The sequence below is a fragment of the Protopterus annectens genome, chromosome 4.part1 (assembly GCF_019279795.1).
Source record: "Protopterus annectens isolate FY-2018-M chromosome 4.part1, PAN1.0, whole genome shotgun sequence".
In the NCBI taxonomy this organism is placed as follows: domain Eukaryota; kingdom Metazoa; phylum Chordata; order Ceratodontiformes; family Protopteridae; genus Protopterus; species Protopterus annectens.
Window position 1 is genome coordinate 721,284,802 of NC_056734.1, and position 24,412 is coordinate 721,309,213.

The window sequence follows — 24,412 nt, forward strand, 5'->3', positions numbered from 1 at the left end:
AGTGACAAAGATAGCACTAGCCTAAATACAAGACATTTATACATGCAGTTAACAGCTGTGGTTCCCCACCAGTAACAACCTGAGGAGTGATTGACAGGAGCCATTAAACATGATACATTTTCTCATCACTGTCATTCCTTATTAATACAGAAAATGTGTTTTTTATGCAGACTGAGGTACTTAGCATAACATTAATGGTGACAGTACGAGTAAAATGGGAAAAGATTAAGTCCCTGCTGAAGGCCATCTGTCCTGTGAAAGCAGATTTCTGATCTGACATTGCTTGAATGCTTTGCTCAATGCTCTACCCAAGCCATCTTTACAACTCTATTTTCTCCATTACTTTCAGGATTAAAGGCTTCTCTTCAGAGACTGCAGCTCGAGTACGTGGATGTTGTCTTCGCTAATCGACCTGATAACAACACCCCTATGGAAGGTAAGTGGGAATTCCTGTAGGTTATGCAAAAGATTCTTACAGATATTTGCTGTCTTTGTAGTTGCAAATAAATAAAAGTCTGTCCTTCAGTGCCTGTTCATACAATTAAAGAAACAGAAGAGATAAATTCAAACTCCCTGCAGCAGTGACATACTGCTATGATTTGTAGAGATGCTATGTATCCTGAAATAAAGGTTTCTTACCATATTTAAATAAATCTGAGTTGTGCATTTCCTAAAACAATCCACCTAGCTGTTTTGAGAATAAGTTTTCTTTTTATCCATAGTGCCTAATAACAAAGTCAGGTATGACGCTGATGATATTAACATACAACTGAAAAACAATATCCAAATATGAAACAAAACAGATTGCATCTCTATTTTCTTCCTCTCTGACCTTGATTTAAAATGCTTTTATTAAATAATTGCTTGAGCAGTTCTAAGCCCTTTTCATTTCCAGTGCTGCTACTTATTGTTTTGTACTGAGAAGCTTACTATAGCAATAACCCATGGCTGGGTGTGGGTAATGCTGCATTTACCCACGGTTGGTATGGTTTGGTCATGAGGGTGAAGCCCGAGTGACCAAACAAAGCCAACCATGGTAATTCAGCATTACCCACACCCAGCCATGGGTAATTGCAATTACACAATGACATTATTTAAGAAAAAAGTCACTTACTTTTCTTAAATAATGTCCTTGTATAACAGCGCCGTGGTGCTATTCTATGTTTTTCCTGGTATCATGGGGCTTTCTTGATGTACTGAGCAAGCATATGAGACTTCCGTTCCCACACTTACATAGTACATCAGTGCTGTGTAAAGGAAGGAAGATCTCTGTTGGAGGTTTTTTTTGTTTGATTTTAATTTAAAAAAAATGAAATCTGGAGACTTTAAGTGGACGAGAGAAAAGGGACAGAGAAAATATAAGGATAATCAGGTGCATTTCTCTAGTTTTGCATTACATACCTGATTATCCTTGTATTTTCTCTGTCCTGTCTCTCTCAATCTTTTGAAGTTTGCAGATTTCTAAAGTTATCTTTTTTAAAACAAAAAATTAAAGAAAACTAGAATTTCTGTTGCATATAATAATAGAAGAAAGTCCGGCCACCTGGACATTTTACTATTGGTATATACTCAATATGGGTTCATATGAATCCGTCGACAGCCGAAACATCGACGCTTACCTCATTGACACCAAAGCATTGACCGTTCAGAACATCGACAATCCAGGTAAGCGATTTTCCCCCTTACAGGACCCATGGTAGCGCTTGTTTTGCTAGTGCGACGCTATGGACAACGCAAATTCTCAGCAGTCGCTACCATGGGTCCTAAGTGCTACCATGGGTCCTGTAAGGGGGAAAATCGCTTATCTGGATTGTCGATGTTCTGAACGGTCGATGCTTTGGTGTCGATGAGGTAAGCGTCGATGTTTCGGCTGTCGACGGATTCATATGAACCCACTCAATATACAATGGGCATGCTGATTGGGCTGACCAATCAGCGTGCTCATTTTTGAATGTTAATGGACAGTCATTGTATCATAGGAGTTAACCTGTGGGTGTGGTTATTCATATGCATCACATACAGGAGAGTTCAAGTCTCAGGGAGGCCATATATCAGTAATGTCAACTGGTTTAGCAATCAACATTTACACTCTCACTTGACATTCAGTAATTTAACTATAAACTAGGCAGTCAGGATTTTATACATACATACAAAATGTACATGTATTTATGTTACATATATCTATCTATCTATCTATCTATCTATCTATCTATCTATCTATCTCTATGTATCTCTATCTATCTCTATCCATCTATCTCTATCTCTATCTATCTGTCTATCTATTTATCTATCTATCTATCTATCTATCTATCTATCTATCTATCTATATCAGTCTATATCTATCTATCTATATCTCTATCTCTATCTCTATCTATATATCTATCTTTCTATCTATCTATCTATCTATCTATCTATCTATCTATTTATCTATCTATCTATCTATCTATCTATCTATCTATCTATCTATCTATCTATCTATATCTATCTGTCGATCTATATCTATCTATCTATCTATCTATCTATCTATCTATCTATCTATCTATCTATCTGTCTATCTATCTATCTATCTATATCTATCTACATCTATATCTATATCTATCTATCTATATCTATCTATATCTATCTACCTATCTATATCTATATCTATATCTATATCTATATCTATCTATCTATCTATCTATCTATCTATCTATATCTATCTATATCTATCTATCTATCTATCTATATATGGATCACATAAAACTCAAATATGTTAACACAATTTATTAAAGAAAACTAGTATAAACACAAGTTATATAACCCAGCATAAGTAAAAAATAATAATAATAATAAAAACAACAGAAAAATGTTTTTTTTGCAGTGAGGGTAAGCTCCTCTACCCCCTGACTTATAGTTAACAAGTTCACAGTTGCGCTACAGTGGAAGTAAGTGAAAAAAACACTGAAGTACACAATCAGGTCACACAATCCAGCAGATTGTCGTAAAGCAAACTGTGATATTACCGATAACATTTTAAGACAACTCATAACAGTGATTAGCAAATCATAAGCATTCATTATTTAAGCAATAACCAATGACGTGGTGTGGTATATTGAAGATTTACCCATGGCTGGTGTATTAAATAAAGCCAACCGTGGGTGAATTTCAATATACCACAACCACGGAGTCGGTTTTTGCTATTATGCAATGACAATAGTTAAGAAAAAAAAATACTTACTGCTTCCTTGTGCTGATGTATTGCGTGTGGAACTTGTGTTCCTACGCATATCCACTACATCAATGCTTTGAAACCAAAGCAACAGAGAAAAGAAAGTCTCTGTTGCTCCATTTTTGTTTTTTTTTTTTTTGTTTTTTTTAATTAAAAAAAACTTTAGGGCAGTTTAGGGCTAGGAGAGAGACAGCATGGAATAAATAAAAGGGAAATCAGGAACGTGTGTTTAATTTTAAATAACGTACCTGAGTTCCCTAATATTTTGTCCAAGCTGCCTCTCTGGTATGTACAGAGTCAGGGCTAAAGATTTTATTTTTATTTTTTAAGAAATAAAAATAAAATTTAATCGCTATATCAATGGAAAGAAGTCCAGGCGACCAGACCTTTTTCCGTTGGTATATTGTGGGATTTACAATGGGCATGCTGGTTTGGCTGGCCAATCAGCGTGCAAATTTTCAAATATTAATGGGGCGTCATTGTATAATATCAGGGTTATAACTGGTAAAATGTACTAAATAATATCATTAGATCAGATGTGATTACATCACTTTTTTTAATCGATACAGTCTCCTCTTTCAAGTATATTGAGCCCAGGTTGGACCTCTCACTCAATTTTCACCAACATCTTAATAAAACAGTTAAAAAGATAATTGCCTGTTTTTTTGAGATAAAAAAATATTCTCTTTTCTCACACTCCACCAGATCTGAAATAAGGACAGAAATCCTACTCCTTCAGTTTGAATTTAGCCTGCCACTTATATCATCAGGCACTTCTAGAAACTCCACCAGTAATCAAACACTAGAAAACAAAATATTTAGATTTATGACACACTCCCCAAGAAATGAACATCACTGTATAACACTAAAAAAGGCAAACTGACCAGTAACCAAACGACCACAACTGTTCAAACTCCTGCACAAACATACTCTTGCTCCTTTAACCTCAAAACTAATGACATACCCCCACAGACAACCTACGAAACTTGATCCAATCGCACCCTAAAACACTAGTTCCACACTCTATGCAACATATTTCTGGCCATGCATTCTCAATTCTTGGGCCCAAAATGTGGAAGTCCTTCCCACCTGAAATTAAAGACTCACCCTCCTTTTCCAAGTTCTGTTCTCTACTAAAATCACATTTTCTTAATCAAGCAGAATGTACTTGTTGCCTCAAATCACAGCTTTTAAGTCTACTTTAACTCTTCTACACTCTAACCCACTCCAACTCAACCACTTTGCTCCATTTCATATCTCTACTTTATTTCAGTCTAATGTTTTAAATGTTTTGAAACTTTTATACATACTATAAATGAATACATTGGATTTATTGTGTATCTGAAGCTTTAGTTTGCCATTGTCTTTTTATTTGTTATTTATGTATTATTGTGCTCTTGTCTATTTTGAATATCTGGGCAGTTTCTGACCCTGGGCTGAGACTGAAATTGGTCAGAAATGGTCAGTGCTCTACTCACTAAATAATTGTAAAGTAGATACAGATACATGGATGATTTGATATAGTCAGGCATAGACAAAGTGTTTCAGTGTGTGTGTAGGAGTTCACGTGTGTGTGTGTGTGTGTGTGTGTGTGTGTGTGTGTGTGTGTGTGTGTGTGTGTGTATACATATGTATATATGGAAGCACTTTACTATCTTGAAAAACTGAAATTTCAAATTTCAGTATCTTGAGACGAAACTGTACTTGATCGAATTTGCAGTTGTAGTGGTACGGTACGTGGGATTTGCTGTATTTGTAAGGTGTGCTGTGGGATGTGGTTTGCCTGCTGTTAAATTATTTATTTATTATTTATTGTTTGTTAACCGGGTTAGTCCAGCTGGGTTTGTGGCTCATTTTCAGTGGAGACCTGAGGAGAAAACCTCTGGTACATAATATAAAGTACATAGATTTACAGCATTAGAATATATCTAAATATACAGAATTTGCATCATTATATGATGTAAGTACAGAAATTTGAAAACATACAAAAGTCAGAATTACAGAGAGTTGCCACATAAATAATAGATGAAGTGAGTTGCATGTGTCAATATTAGTCTGTACAGGAGTAACAGTTTTACAAATAATATATACACACTGCTTTGCAATTAAGAGCAAGTCAGTTTGAGAATATGTGTAAGGTAGGCCAGAGACACGCACGCAAAAGATTTTTGGAAAGATGTTCTGAGCAAGACCTTAGAAATTTGTTAAAGTTGGCAAAGAAACGATGATTTTAGGTGTGGAGTTAGTAGTGTGGGTGATTTATGTGGGAGCATGTGAAGGACATTCCCATTTGGAGGAGAGATGAGCGATATATGTTGTGTGGATGTATGTGGAAATTTAGGTAAGTGATATTTTTTAAGGGTTTTGGGTAAGGATATGAGTGTATGTGAGTGTGTTGGGATGTTTTAGGTGTAGCTTAGGGTAGGTAGGTAAGAGTGTGAGTGTGTAAGTGTTGAGAGTGGTGATTTTGTATGTATGTGGTGTGTGCTTGTGCAAGGGGAATTTAGAGTATGTAGTGGTGGGTTTAGTGTCCTTGTCTTTTTAGTGTGACCTCGGAGTTAGTATATATAAGTAGCGGGGGTGTGGGGGCGCAGGAGAGCTTGCCCCCCTACTTATATGTAGGGTAGGTGTGTGTATTTGTGTTGTTGAGGTTGTGTGTGTTTTGTGCGTGTTTTATTGGTTTGTTGTAGTGCAGGGAGGAAGGTTTATGTATTTTGTGTGGTGGAGGGTGTATTTGAAAGTCGCGATTTTGAATTTCGTGTTTTTAGGGTTTCGATATTGTGAATGTTCGGCTTTATAGTCTCAAAATACTAAAATGTGAAGTTTCAGTATTTCGAGATTATAAAGTGAATCCATATTTATATATGTGTGTGTGTGTGTGTGTGTGTGTGTGTGTGTGTGTGTGTGTGTGTGTGTGTGTGTGTGTGTGTGTGTGTGTGTGTGTGTGTGTGTGTGTGTATACACACACACACACACAAACACACACACATATATGGCTCTACTTCATTTGATCAACAGACCATTTGATCGAAACTCATTTGGTCGAAATTTAATTTGATTGAAAACCAGTATTCAAGGCATAAAACTGGGATTTGTCCCCCTCTCCAATGTCGTGCAACCCTGGAGTTGATATATATAGTTAGGGGGGTGTGGGCAGCATAGCCCCCCACATTGAGGGGTGTGGCGGGCAATGTCCCCCACCTATTTACATTTAAAAGAAGAAAATAAAACAAAACTTATACATTTTAAAAAAAATAGGTGAGGGTTGTTCCCCCCCACACCACCCCCAACTATATATATTAACTCCAGGGTTGCATGACATTGGGGAGAGGGACAAATCTCTGTTAATTGCCTTAAATACTGGTTTTCGATCAAATGAAATTTTGACCAAATGAGTTTCGAAAAAATGGTCTGTCGATCAAATGAAGTAGATCCATAAATATATATATATATATATATATATATATATATATATATGTATATATATATGTATATATATATATATATATATATATATAGATTCATAGGTTCAAAGGCTGGTACTAGGCTATCGATCCTAGGGCCTATACAAGCCTAGCCATAACAATTATCTGGCTATTTCTTCCCACAGTATTTGCTTCCCTGGACCCCTGTCTAGCAGGGCAACTGACATGATCCCTGGGTTGAATTTCCTATCTCCCATCCAATCATCAAGATTCCTTTTGAAGAGGGCCAAAAAGGCGCTCTGCTTGACATGTATGGGCAGTCTATTCCAGAGTCTGTGGAGTCTTTGGGTCAGGAACCTATCCCTCCATCATGTTTTGTTCATTATAATGACAAGGTTTAGATCCCTGGAGCATGTGTCTCAAAGGGATTGGGATTTCTTTAAGTGTAGCATGTCCAACAGCTCTGGGTTTGACATGGCCTTGTATGTTAAGCAGAGATCACCTCTGAGTAGACGCTATGCGACAGAGTATAAGTGGAGTTGTTTTAGATGGTCAGCATATATATATTATACACATTAGATATAAATATATAAGTTCCAGTCTCTTAAGTGTTCAAGCAGTTGAATGAGCTGTTGCAATATTTGAAAACTAACTTCTCAAACTTTGCTAATGTTTCTGGGCTTAAATATATATATATATATATATATATATATATAAAATTAGCAGGAGTTTGGGGATATAGGCCAGCTTGCGCCTGCAAAAAAAAAAAAAAAAGATTTTATTTTTTTGAATCTGTGTAATTCGATTTTTTTGTGTGTTCGAATCTTTATGATTCAGACATTTCTAACACTATATCAGTTATGATAATTCAAACATTTGACATATACACACACACACACACAAATATATATATATATATATATATATGCACACATATAGACACACACACACACACACACACACACACACACACACACACACACACACACACACACACACACACACACATCCACCATACCACACCCATGCACACATACACATGGATGTTCTCATTATGGTCAACTAACCTGTCGGCAGATACCAAAATGCAGCAGTGTATTAATATTATTTAATGTATAATAAGTAAATTGAATGTTTTAAGTGTATTTTTGTGAGAGTGTACTACACTCAGATTATGGAAGTCTCCTCTTTTCCCATGTGTTGTGCGATCTCAGAGTCAGTATAAATTAAGTCATGGGATTGTGGGGAGCATTTCTCATGTGAAAAAAATAACACTTATTGGTCCGATATGCAATTAAACTTCATTAATAGAACAGAATTTGATGATACATCATATTGTCACATAATTATATAGCTTTTCTTACTTATTTTATTCCTATAAAGCTACTAAGACTTGCACAATATTCATTTTATTGTTTGTTCTTTTCTGTTAATAAAGTATATGGCTTAAAATTGTATTAATTTTTCAGTTTAAAAAGAATTTTACAGGTAATTACATGGTCTTTATATTTATGAAAATTTTTCGATAGTTTGCTCTGCAATGTGTATTTAAGACTGTATGCCTTTAACTGCAGACTACTCTTTTATTTCTGAACGTGTTTGAAATGCTCTACAAACAATAAGCAGATTTTTCTAATGTCAGATTTCCTGTGGTGAGTTTCATCACTGTCCCTCAAGGCTATCTTCTTTAAGTCAGCCCTTGAAACAGACTATCATTATGAAAAAATCTGATCAAAATTCAGAAGGAGCTGCAGGTAACACAACTTTGACAAAGCCTGAGATGGGGGACTGACAACATTCTCTTCAATACCCCAAAAAGCAAACCTTGCAAAGCATGACATGTTACTTAATATGCATAGAGTGTTACAGAATAAAATGAAACATCTTTATGCTAATTTAACGCATACCTCATACTTTCTGAGCATGTTGTTAATCTTGCAAGGAATATATCACGTAGTAGCTCTAAGCTGCAGGTATAATTAGCAAGGAAAATTACTAGAAAGTCAACTAAAGGGACGAGACTGTTTTGCTTGCTATAGTACATTTGCAGTTTCATATTTTTTGTATTTACATAAACGTCCATTTCTAGCTAAAACGCACACAGTTTACAGCTCATCTATGACAATATTACTAAGTTCCTTTATGATGGTTACCTCAAGGCAGATTTATACTATTCCCCATTTCTAAATCACAAAGACAACTAGCTGAAAAGTTAATTTCATAAGCTTTCTGGATGTTTTTTGATACTTGTTATTACCTCATTTATGATATTTTGCAACCACTCCCTGCCTTAGGTTTCCCCGCCCCTTAATGCTTACATGCTTATATCAATACCCCCTGCATAATAAGGGTATGTGCTCTTGGATTGCAGAGGTGTAACAGATGGCATTACTCCTTCCAGCAATCCTTCAAGTCCCAACCTTTCCAGTTCTGACAATGATTTGTCCAAAATAACTTTCTCCATTATTTTTCTGCAAAACAAATGTAGACTTATTGAACTATAAGACTCTGGGTTAGTCATCTTGCCCTTTAACATGGATTTAATGATTGCAGGTGACCAGTCTTGAGGAATTTCCCCTTACTTAAATGATCTTGTGAATAACATACATAATGATACCATAAAGTTCATCCCAAAGTGTTCCAGGTCATTGTTACTAATTATGGCTCCTTTCTGTGCTTCACTAGGGCCCTGTTTGCTTCATACTTGTTCGGTATAGTCTAATTTAATTTCAGTATCTGAAGTCACCTGGATGTTGCTAACACAGATTGCTTCCCTTTTTGTGGTACCAACTGTTTTGCATAAGACTTTGTAAATATATTTACAATCTGTTGAGTATGAGAAAAGATTTTACTATCTACGCACAGTTTATTTATTGCATGGCTTCACTCTTACCTAATCTTGTATACGTATAAAATGTTTTCATATTATGCTCAACATGTTTATATACATTTTCCAGATTTTGCTCACACTATGTTTAGTCTGTTCAGTTTAGTTATTTCTGTTTGCAAATGTATCATTTATCTGGATTACATATCTTAATTTTTATGACTCCCGTGGGTCTAAATTCTAATGTTAAATGTTTTTTTTTTTCAATTTTTTTGCATTCAAACAAATTCCCTTTTGAAATTTGCAGCATTCGTTCTTCTATCTGTCTAGTGAAACATTGTCACACTTAGTTTTACATAGGGACCACTTTGCTTCCATGTAGGGGACTATTAATCTTTTGAGTACTTGCTTTAGATTTCAGTTTGGCAGAATTATCTAGCAGTAGTTTAATGTTTAAATCCCCATAGTCACTATACATCAAATATAGCAATTTTTAAATGAAGTGAACATTTTCTAAGGGCCATAAATAATATCCACTATGTTGAGTTCTGTGGTAGGTTTATTTACAGTCACCAAACAACTACTGTTCCAGTATATGTTGTAAATAATTTCCTTACTGAACTACAAAATGAAAAGTGTTCCAGTCCCTCGCTGGTAAATTCAAGTTGCCAGCTATTATATTTTTTCCTTCTTGAGTTTCATTCAAGAAAAATGCTTATTGTGATCAACTTGGAAAACTGCTCTACCTCCATTATTAATAGGATGAGGATTGGTTGACCGAGCTTCAGTCCCACTAAGTCTGAGGTTAGGCCACTCCATGTCATTTTCCTTCCTTTACAGATTCCATTCCTGGACCCTCTTATTTTCTTTGGATATAATCAGATCAAGCTTATTCTGAATGTAAAATGCAAGGGAATAGTTATCATGTCCTGATAATGGGGAACCAAGTTATCAAATGTTTAATAGGGCATCTTCCTTCCATGTGGACAGCATTACCTGGATTAATATTCTCCCTTCTGCAGAGCTGGGGTGAGTTTTTCATGCTCTAATTTTATCACATTTAAGGTACTGCTGTGCTCTTTTCCCAGTGGCTCACTTTCATGGTTCTTGCTCTTTCAACAAGTGAGGAACTGTGCAGCATGGTCTTTGACTAGCTCTTCTAAATTCTGTCACATTACCTTCCCACTTTACAGTCTGAGCTGGCTGACTGTTGTGGACATGTCTACTGTTCACCTGTTAAAGGATATACAGTCTGAGATCCCCCTTGTTCTGCTGCACCATGCATCTGTATTCACAGATTTAGATCATCAAGCATAGGGCTGCTACGTCATGAAACCAGGTTTCAAACTATACAAATATTTACATTTGGGCTACACAATAAAAATTCACAGCATAGATGTTTGCCACTAAAACAAGTTAAGTACTAAGCTGCAAAGTAAACACAATTTTAAAGTTCCCAATAAAACTAAAAAATAAAAACACTTTTACAAGGAATAAATCCCTCTTTCACCCCTGACATAAGGACTGTGCTCCTGACACTTGTATATATTAACTCTGAGGTCACTATATATCTAAGAATACTATATCTTAGAGTATGAGAAATTATGGAAGATACAAAAATCTTATACTTTTGTGTATAGGTAAACAAAGTCATACAGTTGTATTCACACTTTATAGAGTTTCAAAACAACTACTGTACTGGATAGGGCAAGAGAGACTAAGGTTTCTTTTAGGAGTTCCCTTTATTACAATTTTTTGATTTCTGGAGGGTTTACTTGAAAATTGTATATTGGTGACAATCTCTATCCAGTATTACATTTGTGCTGCTATATATAAATGCATTTTATGCTTTTGTTATTTTATGCTAGCATATTTATTTTTATTTATAAAGTGCTTAATTATTAAGCAGTGTAAATAATTTAAATTAAAACATTTAAAGCTTTACATTATCACATCAGTTGAACTGTTCATTCCGCATCATCTCCATGGTGGTACACTGGGTCATGCCTCAAATGGATGCAAAATGTGTCCTCTATAGGGCTATGCAGTATTTTATTTCCATCATTATAGACTACAGACATTATGCGATGTTTCTGAGAACTGCAACATTAGCCAGACATCTATGTTTTCATTTGAGCAGTTAATATAATTTCTGTATACTGCACTCTTTCAAATATCAAAAGCAAAGCCTAGTGTTTTTTTTTTCTTTATAAAAATGTCTTGAGGCAATATCTGTATAAAATTCAACTAGTGGTACAGCAGATGTGAAAGCTTTAATACTGAACACATTACTTCAAAATGACAAGCTGTTATCTATTACACTCCATTTTATGGCAATTTTATTGCATGAATTTTTATCCCATAACACAACTGTATTGCACCAAAGACCATTACAAATTGCACAAAGAATAATGTAATTTAATAGACAGTTGTCTGATAAATGTGAGAAGTATTAAAAGTGGCATTTAGCAAAAAGATCTAAAGTCAGAGCAAGATGGTTTATGAAATGATGAGTGCCACTCAAATATATATATATATATATATATATATATATATATATATATATATATATAGAGAGAGTAAGAGAGAGAGAGATACAGATGCACACACACACCCACACACACACACACACACACATATATATATATATATATATATATATAGACATATACACATATATATATATATATATATATATATATATATATATATATATATATATAAAATACAAAAAATATACACTACCAAAATAGAAGTTATGCTTAACTTTTCAGTATACAAAGCATGCTCCATGGAACACAGAAAAACAAATCAGGTTTCTCTCCTCAAAGAGGAGCTTTTTCAGAGTTAAATTGTATTCTGTGTCATCATCATGGAAATTTGTATTTTTACAAATAATATTCAGTTCATAAACAGTCTGTAGATACAGAAAAAGTGGTAGAATCAATAGATGATTGTTAAATGTACAGCCAATAAATACAAAATAATAAAAGAAGTTATTTATATACAAACCTACTCTAATATTATACTTCCTACATAGATATTTCTTTGTGACTCTTATTCCAAAACCTTCCGTAAATGAGTTTGCTACTTCTATAAATACACTTCTGTTTCTTGTTTCCTATTTTCCTATCTTTATTTAATTGTTAGCCCCATTCCCAACTTTCTCCCTCCCATAGTGCTTTGCACTATATCCATTCATAATCACAACCCTCCCTAATAGTACCTATCTATTCCATGTTGTATCTTTTCTTTTTTTTTGCCAAGTAAACCCTCATTTCTTCTTATTTTGACTACATCATTATACTCTAGACTTTCTTGCCCCACTGTTACTTACATTTCAGAGAAGATACGAGGACATCCTAACTCTCTTATTTTATAGAAAATACTCAAATCCTTATCTGTCCTCTTCCTGCTTTCAGAATCCACCATCACTGAATCTCCTACTGTCCTGCAACAACTTGTTTCATTCTTCAATACTACTTCCTCACTGTCTGCCATCTATAAAATACAGATCCCTGTACTTAATTATGTTACTCTTCAGCTTATCCTCCATTCTTCTCCTCCTGCTGTGTCATCTGTCATCCTACCACGACTGAATAATATATTACATGTCTCATCTGTCCAAACCACATAGCCATCCTTCCCCTTTAGACTCTCCACATATTGCAACAAACCTATTTAATATTGTCCCTCACCTTTATTCCAAATACAGACTGATTAACTGCACTTCCACTCAAACTAAAACAAAATTAAGTGCAAGAATCCTCTCCAATAAACTGAAATACTTCTAGGAGATATGCACCCTGATCCTGGCCCCACCTATCACAATGAACACAAAGATAATTCTCTCTCACACACTTCTGTAGCACAAAAACAGCCAACCCCCAACCCTGGTATCTGCAATAAATGTTAGATGTATAAGAAATAAAATGGCTGAACTAAATTCCTCGATTGCCCAACATAAGCCTGCTTTTTTCACTGTAACTGAAACTTGGCTTAAATCCGACTCCAAAGTTATACCTCCTGGCTATAATATTATCCATAATGACCATATAAAGTGGAAGGGTGGTGGTATTGCTTTAATATTTCCCAGGACCTACGACATTTCCCTTTACAGCAAACCAGCACCAAATTGCAGCAGAGCTTCTTATTGCTTTCCTCAAAATAAACAATTATAAGTAAATATGAATTACTGTCCTTTATATCCCTCCTGGTGACAACAAAGCCGTACTGGAAGATATCCTGCATTAGATACTAATAACATTTCCACAAGAAAAAATATTGCTAGGTGATGTGAACGTCAATTGGTTGGACATAAACTGTATCTCCCCTACATCTAGCATGAGCATATATGGTTTCACACAACTAATTAATACCCCATCACATTATAGCAAGACATCAAATTATTTATTAGACTGGATCCTAGTATAACAGCTTAGCAAATACTCCCCCACAGGTACAATGTCAGATTCTCTCATTGAGCATCTGCCAGTCTATACGACCAGACATCTAACACATCCTCATAAACAGCATGTTTATAAAGCAACATTTGTCCTTTTCAAGCTTAACGCAGAAATGTTCATTACTACCTCATTGTGTATTAACTGGAACTAACTAAAACTCCTCCCTTTAGATGATGCTATAAATTAATTCAGTGCAACTTTCCTGAGTATCTTGAATAGCCTTACACCTCCTAGAAGTAAGAGACTGAAAACAAATAATGCAATCTGGCTATCCAAAAAAGGAGAATGCTAATGCAGGATAGAGAAAAAGTATGAAAAGAATCCCAAAACATAAAACACCACAATATTTTGAGAACTTCAGAGAGCTTCACAATCATATTAAAAAGCAAATAAAGGAAGATAAAAATCTATACTATAATAAGTTTCAGAATAATAATAAACACAACCCTAAAAAATTCTGTTCAGCCATTAAAGAAATCTTGCATCCAGGTCAAAAATTCAGCCGTAACCCTTCTCCCAAAAAGTCACCACTCAAAACCACAATATAATTCAACTGTTATTTCATAGATAGTATAGCATGTCTAACCAACTATTCCCAAACATCTAATGCCAACCTTGCCCAACAGTAACATACTACTGCATCTGCTTAAACGTCAATGCTGTGCCCACATCTTGTATAAAACTACTCTTAAACAAACTCAAACCATGCTCTGCTTCAACCGATGACCTTCCAAGTGAGTACCTTGAAACAGTAGCCAATAACTGCCTATCCTGTATCAGTCCTTATAAACATGTCAGTCCAGGAATCCAACATTCCCTGTCTCTGGAAAAAGTCATACATTACTCCTCTGCACAAAGGAAATTCAATAGACATTACTAATTTTAGCCTACAACAATCTTATCCACCATCTCCAAAATACTTGAAAAATCTATTCAAAAACAATTGCTAAAATATCTCCTGCAGGAAGAACTCCTATCATTCAAACAAAATTACTTCTGTCCTTCCCCATAGTACTAACATTGCACTTCTAACCTATGTAAATACTGTCCATAGAGCTAGAGATAATGGCAAACTAGTCACCTCCTTCTTTCTAGACTTTTCTAAAGCCTTTGACATACTTTGTGACAGCAAACTTCTACTTCAAATGCCCTTATTAGGTTTCTCTCAACCCACACTCCTATGGTTCAAAGGCTACCTACCCAATAGGTATCAGTCAGTAAAATGGCACTCCCCCCTCTGTACTTCCCAGTCACCATTGGTGTAACACAAGGATCTGTCCATTGTTCCTTCCCCTTCAGCATTCTCACCAACACCCTCTACACTTACACACAACAGTTTTCAGTAATACAGTGTGCAGATGATTCCACACTCATTTTCATATCTGACAACATGGTACACATCCAGAAAATTACCCAGGAAGCTTTAACAGCCACAGAAACATGGCTTTATAGCTCACAACTCGTGTTCAACACCAACACCCCTCCCAAAAAATGCTACTTTTTTTCACCCCAAATCCCTCTCTCAATGAAAACGCAAAATATGAAGTCCTGTCTTGATAATACAACCATTGAAGACACAGTTATTAGGGATGATAGTGGATAATCCTATATTTGACCTGCATATACAAAATTACATAAGAAAAACTTATAAAAAACTAGGGATGCTTAACAGAGCCAAAGACGTTCTCACTGACACAACTAAAACTACACTTGCCACTACTTATCTCCTCCCCACACTTCTTTATGGTGCTCCCATCTTTACTAACTTTCAAATATCACAAACTTCAAAAGTTGAACAATGCTATAACAAAGTTGCTAAATTTGCAGCAAATACCCCTTTCAGAACCCACCACTGTACAGCACTAAAAAGCCTAAATTGGTTAGAACTACCACATGAACTAACATATACACAACTTCTTACCCTATAAAATTATCTTGCATCCATCTGCTTGTCCAGCACTAAATACCATTCTACATATCTATGTTCCCAGTCAGTCATTACGATCCAGTGAACAAAAGCTCCTGTCTGTCCACAAACCTATCACATCTGCTGGGCACTGTCTGTACTCATACCATGTTGCTAAGACCTGGAACTCCATATCTCTATCCATCAGGTCATTACCCAACCACCATCCTTCAAAACCATTCTGAAAGACTTCCTAGCCAAAAGCTGGCTCTGTTCTTGCTCAACATCAGGAGAAACTATATCTCTAAATGCAAACAGGTACCTGTCATACTGTACACCTCCTTACTCTCCTTACTTCACTCACTTCCTTACTTCTATCAATTTCTCTCCCTTGGCTTTCTCTTTAAATATTCCATAAGCCTGCTTTTCTCTCACTTCATATTGCAGTTCCTAATTCCTGTTTGTATTACACTAACTTACCTTTAATTTCTGTATAAACTGGCAAACATTGCTATAAATATTAAATCATAGTCATATAAATGGTGTCTATTCTTTGCCAAAGTTTTCCTATTATGTCTAATTTAGTATAATTATGTAAACCATAAATATTTTGTATTATTCTTGAAAATTGTTATTAAAATGTTTTGTAATGCTGTGGAGCTTTTCTCCCCATGCCTCCGTTGAAAATGGGCTCCTACCTAGTTGGACTTTTCCGGTAATCAAATGTCAATAAATAAATAAAGAAAACAAATTCTGGAGTCTGAAAAAATTCTTGAAAGGAAAAAAAAAAACAACATTAAATCCTAAATTTTGTATAAAACAAAAATGCAAGTTTATTTATTTATTTATTTATTTATTTATTTATTTTTTACTGATTGCAGTTCTTTATTCTGGCACAGAAACTGCTATTTATGTTCTGTTGAAATATTCCTTTTGGAGGAAAAAGGGGCCCTGCTCTGCATCTCAGTAGTTGCCTGATAGAGGGGGTCTCCCCTGCTTTGCATCTCAGTTTTAAACTGGCTGGTACTCATACTCAGTCGGGCTACTAGTTCTTAGGCCTGAGGGACTGAGAAAGCCCACAACTCTTTTCTCAGCCTCCTTTGATTCAGCTGTTCACCATCTTGTGGTATGAACTTTGTTCTTTGTGTCATCTTCTGCCTTAATGGCCACTGATGAAATACAATGGCAGTGAACTCAGAAAATTCCAATAATCTATATAGAAACTGCAAGGACAAATTGCAAACAGTGAAAATTTTAAAGCTTGCAAGTGTTAAAGTATGTTTTCTGCAGTGAGCTATATTCCCAACCCATTTTGTGGGAGATTTCGCCCCCATCTCCTACCCTTTATATATACTTTTTACAGGGTAATTTCACCCTGAGGTAATGATAAAACAAAAACAAAATAAAAAAAACATTGATAATTGGAGCAAATTCATCTAATTTATATCAGTTTCACCTATGCTGGCTTTGTTATTTTTGAAATGGTCATACTTGTTTACATCCTTAATTCATAGGATCATAGGGGGTTACTAGGCTATTGACCCAGAGGTCATTTCAAGCCTAGCTGTTTCATCCCAATGTAATACCATAGATACTCAATCAATACCCAGGATTGTATTTAGTAATGACTGCCCATGTCCAGGAGGGTTGTGGGCGCTATCCCTGGTAAGAATTTATGGTGCCCCATTCACTTGTCCAGGTTTCTTTTTAAACAGTGTCATACAGGTGCTCTGCTTCACATGAATTGGCTGGCTATTCCAAAGACAAGGCAGTTGCTGGGAGACAAATCTGTCCCTCCAGCATGTCCTATTCAAGTCGCATCCTATATTTAGGTCACTGGAATGTGTAGCTCTAGTCCCATTTGATTTACGAATGTTCAGCAAATTCATTAGGAATGGGTTGGAGATTGCTCTATAAGCCAGGCATAAGTCTCCCCTAAGAAATGTATACAATACTGAATATAGTTACAAGGACTTTAGTTGGTCTGTGAAATAGTACGTGCTGGAGTCCCTTGATCTTCTTAGTTAGAAATCTCTGAAGCTTCTCCAGTTGCTGCAGGTGCTTTGTACAGTACATGCTGAAAGGAGCATTATACTCAATTATGGGCCTGTTTTTGTGATTAGAATAGAGGGGTTATAACCTCCTTTACTCTAAAGGTGATACCTTTGCTAATCAAGTGTGCTATGTAGAAAGCCTTCCTTACTACAGTAGACACATGGTGGTCAAAGCTAAGGTCGCAGTCTACTTGTGATCCATGATCTCTTACCACTTTATAGGCACATAGAGTATTGTTAATTTGATAGTGTGAAGGGACAGTGTTCTTACCAAATGGAATGATGATGCATTTCTTTGCATTCAGTTTGAGACCGTGACTAAGACACAAGTGGTTGGTCTGCATAAGACCCTACTGAAGTATACTGACATAATTTGGGGATTCAATAATTGCACCAATTTGCAGTCGTCAGCAAACTTGGTCAGCCACAGCCCCTTAGTTTTGGCATGAACTTCTGAGAAGTATATACCAAACAGTAGGGTCCCAGCACTGACTCTTGTGGCACCCCACTGGTAACAGGTCTGATGGTTGATGTTGGCAACCCATCTTAAACAAACAGGTTTACATTTAGTTTGCTAAATTTATCACTCATGCTTGAGTGTGGGATTGTGCCAAAGGCCTTTGCCAAGTTGAGGTAAGCTGTGTGCACAGATTTGCCCTTATCAATGGCCCAAGTCACATTTTCTAAGAAATCCACCAATTTAAGAGGCAGGATCTACCCCTGACGAAGTCAAATTGTGTTTGATCCAGGGTTTGGAGGTCACCTATGTCTTTATTTATGAGATCCATGATGATACATTCCATGGCTTTACAGACTTTTCAGAGTTATGGGTCTATAATTCCCAGAGTCTGTTGCTAAGCCACCTTTGTGGAGGGGAATAACTGTTGCTGTTCTCCAGTCTGCAGGAACAAAGCCTGTGGTTAGGCTGTGATTGAATAGGGTACTTAATGGTGATGCTAGTTCATGTTTTAGCTTGTTTAGGAGGCAGCCTAGGATACTGTTTAGTCCCACAGAGGCTGTATGTTTTGCCTTTGACAAGGCTTTAATGACCTGCTCTTCAGATATTGTCAAAGGAAAAACAACTTCAAAAAGATCAACACACGGCAGGTTCAGGTTAAGGCACTTTAATCTTGCAGCAAGTAGACAAAAACAAGCGAATGCAGCATTTGTCTAACTAGAATCAGGAAGTGAAGCTATTTTTATACATTTCTTACAAGACATTGCCTACTAAGCTGACATAATAAATCACAAGTTCTTTCAATATTATTTCATAGCAGCTGTTTGTCCATGATTTTCTGCTGGCATATCAAGTTTACAAAAAAAACTTCCTAAGAAAAACAATGTGGCCTTGATGACCACCAGTCAGATACAACTTCTCACCATGCAATGTTACCATTCAAGGTACTATAGCTAATTCGAGCACAAAGCAAGTACAGATTATAGTTCATTTCTTCAAGCAGCCTTTGTTCAACTGTATCTATCTTTTCTGCAGCTGTGCATGTTCTCATAACACGAACAGAGCTGATTGTTCAAGTTCAATAACATTATAGAAAACAGTATTGTTCTATTCATTATTTTCCTGACCTAGCAGATAATCACCTGCTTCTCAATAAATTTCCAAAAGGCATAAACATGAATTTTGCTGTGCTAGCAAATACTAGGTCAGAGAGCATCTTGCAGTTTCAGAAAGCATCTGTAGTTTCATACAAAGCTAAGCTGTGTATAAAATAGAATGAAATGTGTTAACCCTTTTAGCTTCTAATAAGCACTAAACATATACATTGATACATATTTTTCTAACATTTCCCCCTGTTAATACTTTTTATTCTATTTTCAAAAGCATAAACAGTTTGCTTCTTCTCCTAACCTCTTTCTGTTCAGAATTTGCAGTTAAGAGAGTCATTCATTTTAAACTTATGAAAGTGTTTCATTTTTCAACAGTTCTTCAATTTCAGTACTTTGATACAAAGTCTCAGAAACTGACATGTCTATAAAATCTTTGATCAATCCTTTCATGCAGGGAATACCACAACAAACACACACTCCTAACAGGAGTAATCCCACACAAATGGCAATCAGGATGTTCATTAGAATGCTACCCCACCCCCAAACAAATTCTGGAAAAAATCCGTCAGTGGGTTTGGGCCCGGTTTGGTCATGGCAGACACTTGCTGAATCACCTCAAGATGGTCATTTATCTCATGCTGGTTGTCAGGAATATATGAACAGCACTCCTCTTTTATTAAAGCACACGTATCACCTTTCACCACTAGGGTGAAGTCGAGAGCCATGCGGTTTTGAAGTACCACAGTTCTCATAGCGTTCAGTTCATCAGTTACTAATTCGAGAGCAGAAAAAGTTGCATTGCTCATTACTTTGAGAAGTTTGGATAGTTTTCTCAGCTCCCAAATTGATTTCACTGCGCCATATGCAGGGGCTATACCTGCCCACGATATAATAGTGTCACTCAAGTCCACGTGTGTCAGTTTATCTTTGTTTTTTATGGAGTTATGGTTTCTCCAGCCTGCTTCAATTCATCCCATTGGATTCTCAGGTCTCTTGATTGGATTTCTAGGCTTCTTGATGACCTCTCTGACATTTCGAATTCTTCCCTGAGGCAAAACTGCAGTGTGTCGTATGGCCGGAACCAGGTAACCCAAAAAACAACTGCCGGACCAATTCTCAGGCAACCATTTGTATGCCTTTTTCCCACACACAAAATAACAATTCTCTACTTTAGTATTAATATATACTTGCCCTGCATGAAACATTTTCTTATCAATGATAGATAGTTGTTTAAAAAGAACAGGATTACATTGTACTTCATCAACCGTTTTGTGCATTAATTCAAAATATGAGTCATAGTTTGTATCACAAATATAACCTGCATTATTAGCTTTGATATAACATTTGTAAGGAACAGTCACATTACAATTGCTCCAACACACCTGAACAGTATCATTTTTGTAAAAACATACAATTCCCTTTTGTGTAACAGGCAGGTACAATGCTATTTTCTCTTCTGATTTCACAGTTGTAGTATCAAAAATCAAATTTTCCCAGGTCTCATTGATCCCTAGGGGGACAGCAGTCATTAACAATCCCCCGTATGCTGTTGGTATAGCTGTGCAAATCCAGCAATTCGAAACATTAAGTTTCAGCATACACATATTTAATTGCTTGGTAAGTGTTAAAGTTCGGATGCTAGTCTATGAGTAATGCATCTCGTTTATTCAGTTCAGCTCGTGTGGCTGGAAAAAGGAAAGGCCACAGCAAAAAGATTAATGTTATCAGTATAGTTAACAGAATGATCATGCAATACTTTTGAGGTTGTTCTGTATTTCTATTTGTTCCGTATCTTGTCATTTTGTTCTTGTTTAACAGTAACAAGTTTTTTTGTCCAGTTCAAAGTTTTTAACCAATTTACAGTGTGTCAGATGAATCCAGGATGCTCGCTCTGCGATTTTGACTGCAGTGGGTGTTGACAGTAGCACTTGGCATGGCCCTTCCCACTTCGGTGATGTCCAATTCTTTCTCTTGATGACTTTCACCCAGACCCATGTGCATGGCACTACTGCTTCTTCCAATGGTCTGGTTTGTTCTTTATCTGAAACAGAATTTAACTGCAAAAGTTGTTTATTACTTAAAAGTCATCTCATGTATTCTGCGAGCGAACTGTCGGCCTCCTGGTCTGCAGGCATGAGAGGTTTCCATTGAGGTATATAATATTCCCTCCCAAATAATTTTTCAAAAGGAGTTAACCCCTTTGCATTCGGAACAGTTCTCATGCTCAACAATGCCAGAGGCAGGCAGTGCACCCAGTTCTTTTGTGTCTCACTAATTAATTTCCTAAGTTTGTTTTTCAAAACCCCATTATGCCTGTCTACTAGACCTGCAGATTGCGGGTGGTATGCACAATGGTTATTTAAGGAAATTCCGAAATATCGGCTCAACTGTTGTATAGTTTGATTTACAAAATGTGTGCCATTGTCACTATAGATCTTTTCCGGTATGCCAAATCTAGGAATAATTTCTTTAACAAGGACTTTTGCAACAGTAGCTGCATCTGGATTTTTGGTGGGAAAAGCTTCCACCCATTTGGAAAACATATCTATAATGACAAGACAATACTTCTTATTTTCGCATTTGTTCAGATCTATGAAATCCATACAGATAGTATGGAACGGGTACGGTGGTGTTGGGAAACTCCCTTGCTTAGGCTTCAATGCCCCTTGTGCATGTTGCTTGTTACAAACATGGCATGCTGCACAAATTTTTTTTGTGTAGTTTGTAAATCCATATGCTGTGAACACTCAGTTCACTAACTGTACCCCCCCCCCTGTTGAGACATGGCACTGCCCATGGCTCAACAAAGCTGCATATCTAAACAAATTAGACGGCAAAATCGGTTTTCCTTCTTTGGAGATGTACAGCCCTTTCTCAAGAATTGCTCCTCGTTTTATCCATTTCTGTTTTTCTGCTTTTGTAGTAAGTGTCTGCATTGTTTTCAACATTTCTAAATTTAAAATCTCAGAAGGTTGTAACTCCTCACTCAAAAGGAATATTTCTGAAGCTGAAGCTGCCTGCTTTGCAGCAGTATCAGCTCTCGCATTACCTTTTGAAATCCTATCCTGTTGCTTGGTATGAGCTACACATTTACAAATAGCTACTTTCTGAGGTAACTGAATAGATTCTATCAAATCTAAAATAAACTGCGCATGATTAATCGGTTTACCAGTAGATGTTATCATTCCTCTATTCTTTCACTGTTGCGCAAAAACATGTACAGTAGAAAAAGCATACTGGCTGTCAGTAAAAATGTTCACAGATTTACCCTTTGCCAAGGTACATGCCCATGTCAAGGCAATCAATTCTGCTGCTTGTGCAGATAAGTTGTGTGGTAAAGACTTTGCTTCTAAAATCTCAGTATCAGAAACTACTGCATACCCCACTAGATTCTGCCCTGTAGGACCCCTTCTGCATGAGCCGTCCACATAATATATCACCTTGGCATCATCCAAGGGAACATCCGTTAGATCTTTTCTAGGCAGTGTCTTTTGCTCAATCTCCTGCAGGCAGCTGTGTGGTGTGCCATCCGCAGGGGTCGGTAGCAAGGTAGACGGATTCAAAGTTGTACATCGTTCTATTGTCATATGAGGTTGGCTCAAGAGTATAGTCATACAGGAGAGATGTCTAGCAGGAGAAAGATATGCTACTTTTTCTTGCAGCAAAATAATCGTGACTGCATGAGGCACTCTCAATGTGACAGAGTGGAACAACACTACTGAGGCCGAAGCCTTTACTGCCATTGCAGCTGCGACTACTGCTTGTACACAGTGGGGCAAGAATCGCTCCACTGGGTCCAGTTGTGATGAATAGTAAGCTATGGGGCATTGCTTATCCCCATGTTGCTGTGTTAACACTGATGTCATATAACCTTGCTTGCAATCTACAGTTTGGAAAAAACGTTTATGATAGTTTGGTAATCCTAAAACTAATGAGGATGCTATCAATTGTTTCAGTTTGCAGAAAGCTGATTCTGCTTCTGGTGTCCATTGTAATAAATCTTGTGCTGCCACAGGCTTATTGTATATCAAGTTGGTGAGTGGAGCAGACTCCAAGGCATAGTTTGGAATCCAACTCCGACAGAAATTAGTCGTACCCAGGAAGGACATCATTTCCTTCTTGGTAGTCGGTTTGGGTGCTTGTAAAATTGCTATTTTCCTATCTTCATCTAATGTTCTGCCTTCTTTGGATATTACATATCCCAGGTATTTAACCTGCTTTCTCCAAAGCTGCAACTTGTTTTTGCTTACTTTATGTCCTTGAGTGGCTAGAAATTGTAGTAATGCTATGGTATCTTCTCTGCATTCTTGCTGGGTGGGGGCTGCCAGCAGGATGTCATCTACATAAAGTAAAATCTGACTGCCTCTTGGTGGGCTAAATCCTGCCAAGTTGCTTGCCATCTGTTGTGCGAATATTGTTGGGCTTTCACAATACCCCTGTGGTAGTCACGTGTATGTATACCTTTTCCCCTGAAATGTGAATGCAAACCAATTTTGGCTGTCAGGGTGTATCGGTATCGAAAAGAAAACATTGCTAATATCTACCACAGAAAAATACTTCTGTTGAGGGTTCAAATCTTTCAATAGGGTGTGTGGATCTGGCACCATAGGTGCTCTAGGTATTACTGCATCGTTTACAGCTTGTAAATCTTGGACCATACGCTATTCTCCATTTGCTTTCCTGACAGGAAATAAGGGTGTGTTACATGGTGAATCGGGAGATTCTACCAGTACTCCTTCCTTAAGTAAAGCTGCTATTATAGGTTTGATTCCTACTTCTGCATCTTTACTTAAGGGATACTGTCTCTTTTGTGGTCTAAATGCTGATTTTGACGTGATAGTAACTGGTCCTGCTGTACGAATTAGTCCTACATATGATTTCCCTGTTGACCAGAGAGTTTCTGGTATGCTCCGTAAGGCATTTTCTTCCTCTTCTAGTAAGCGTGCTAATCAGCTGTCCT

General features: G+C 36.7%; 1 protein-coding gene across 1 annotated transcript in view; it reads left to right on the forward strand.

Annotated features, from left to right (window-relative positions):
* The window catches only part of KCNAB1 (potassium voltage-gated channel subfamily A regulatory beta subunit 1), a 1,829,051-nt gene that overhangs the window by 1,420,254 nt on the left and 384,385 nt on the right, over nucleotides 1-24,412 (forward strand). The window contains exon 8 of the mRNA XM_044070489.1: nucleotides 350-436. Coding sequence (XP_043926424.1) covers nucleotides 350-436 — 87 coding nt within the window. The remainder of the gene's footprint in view (nucleotides 1-349; nucleotides 437-24,412) is intronic.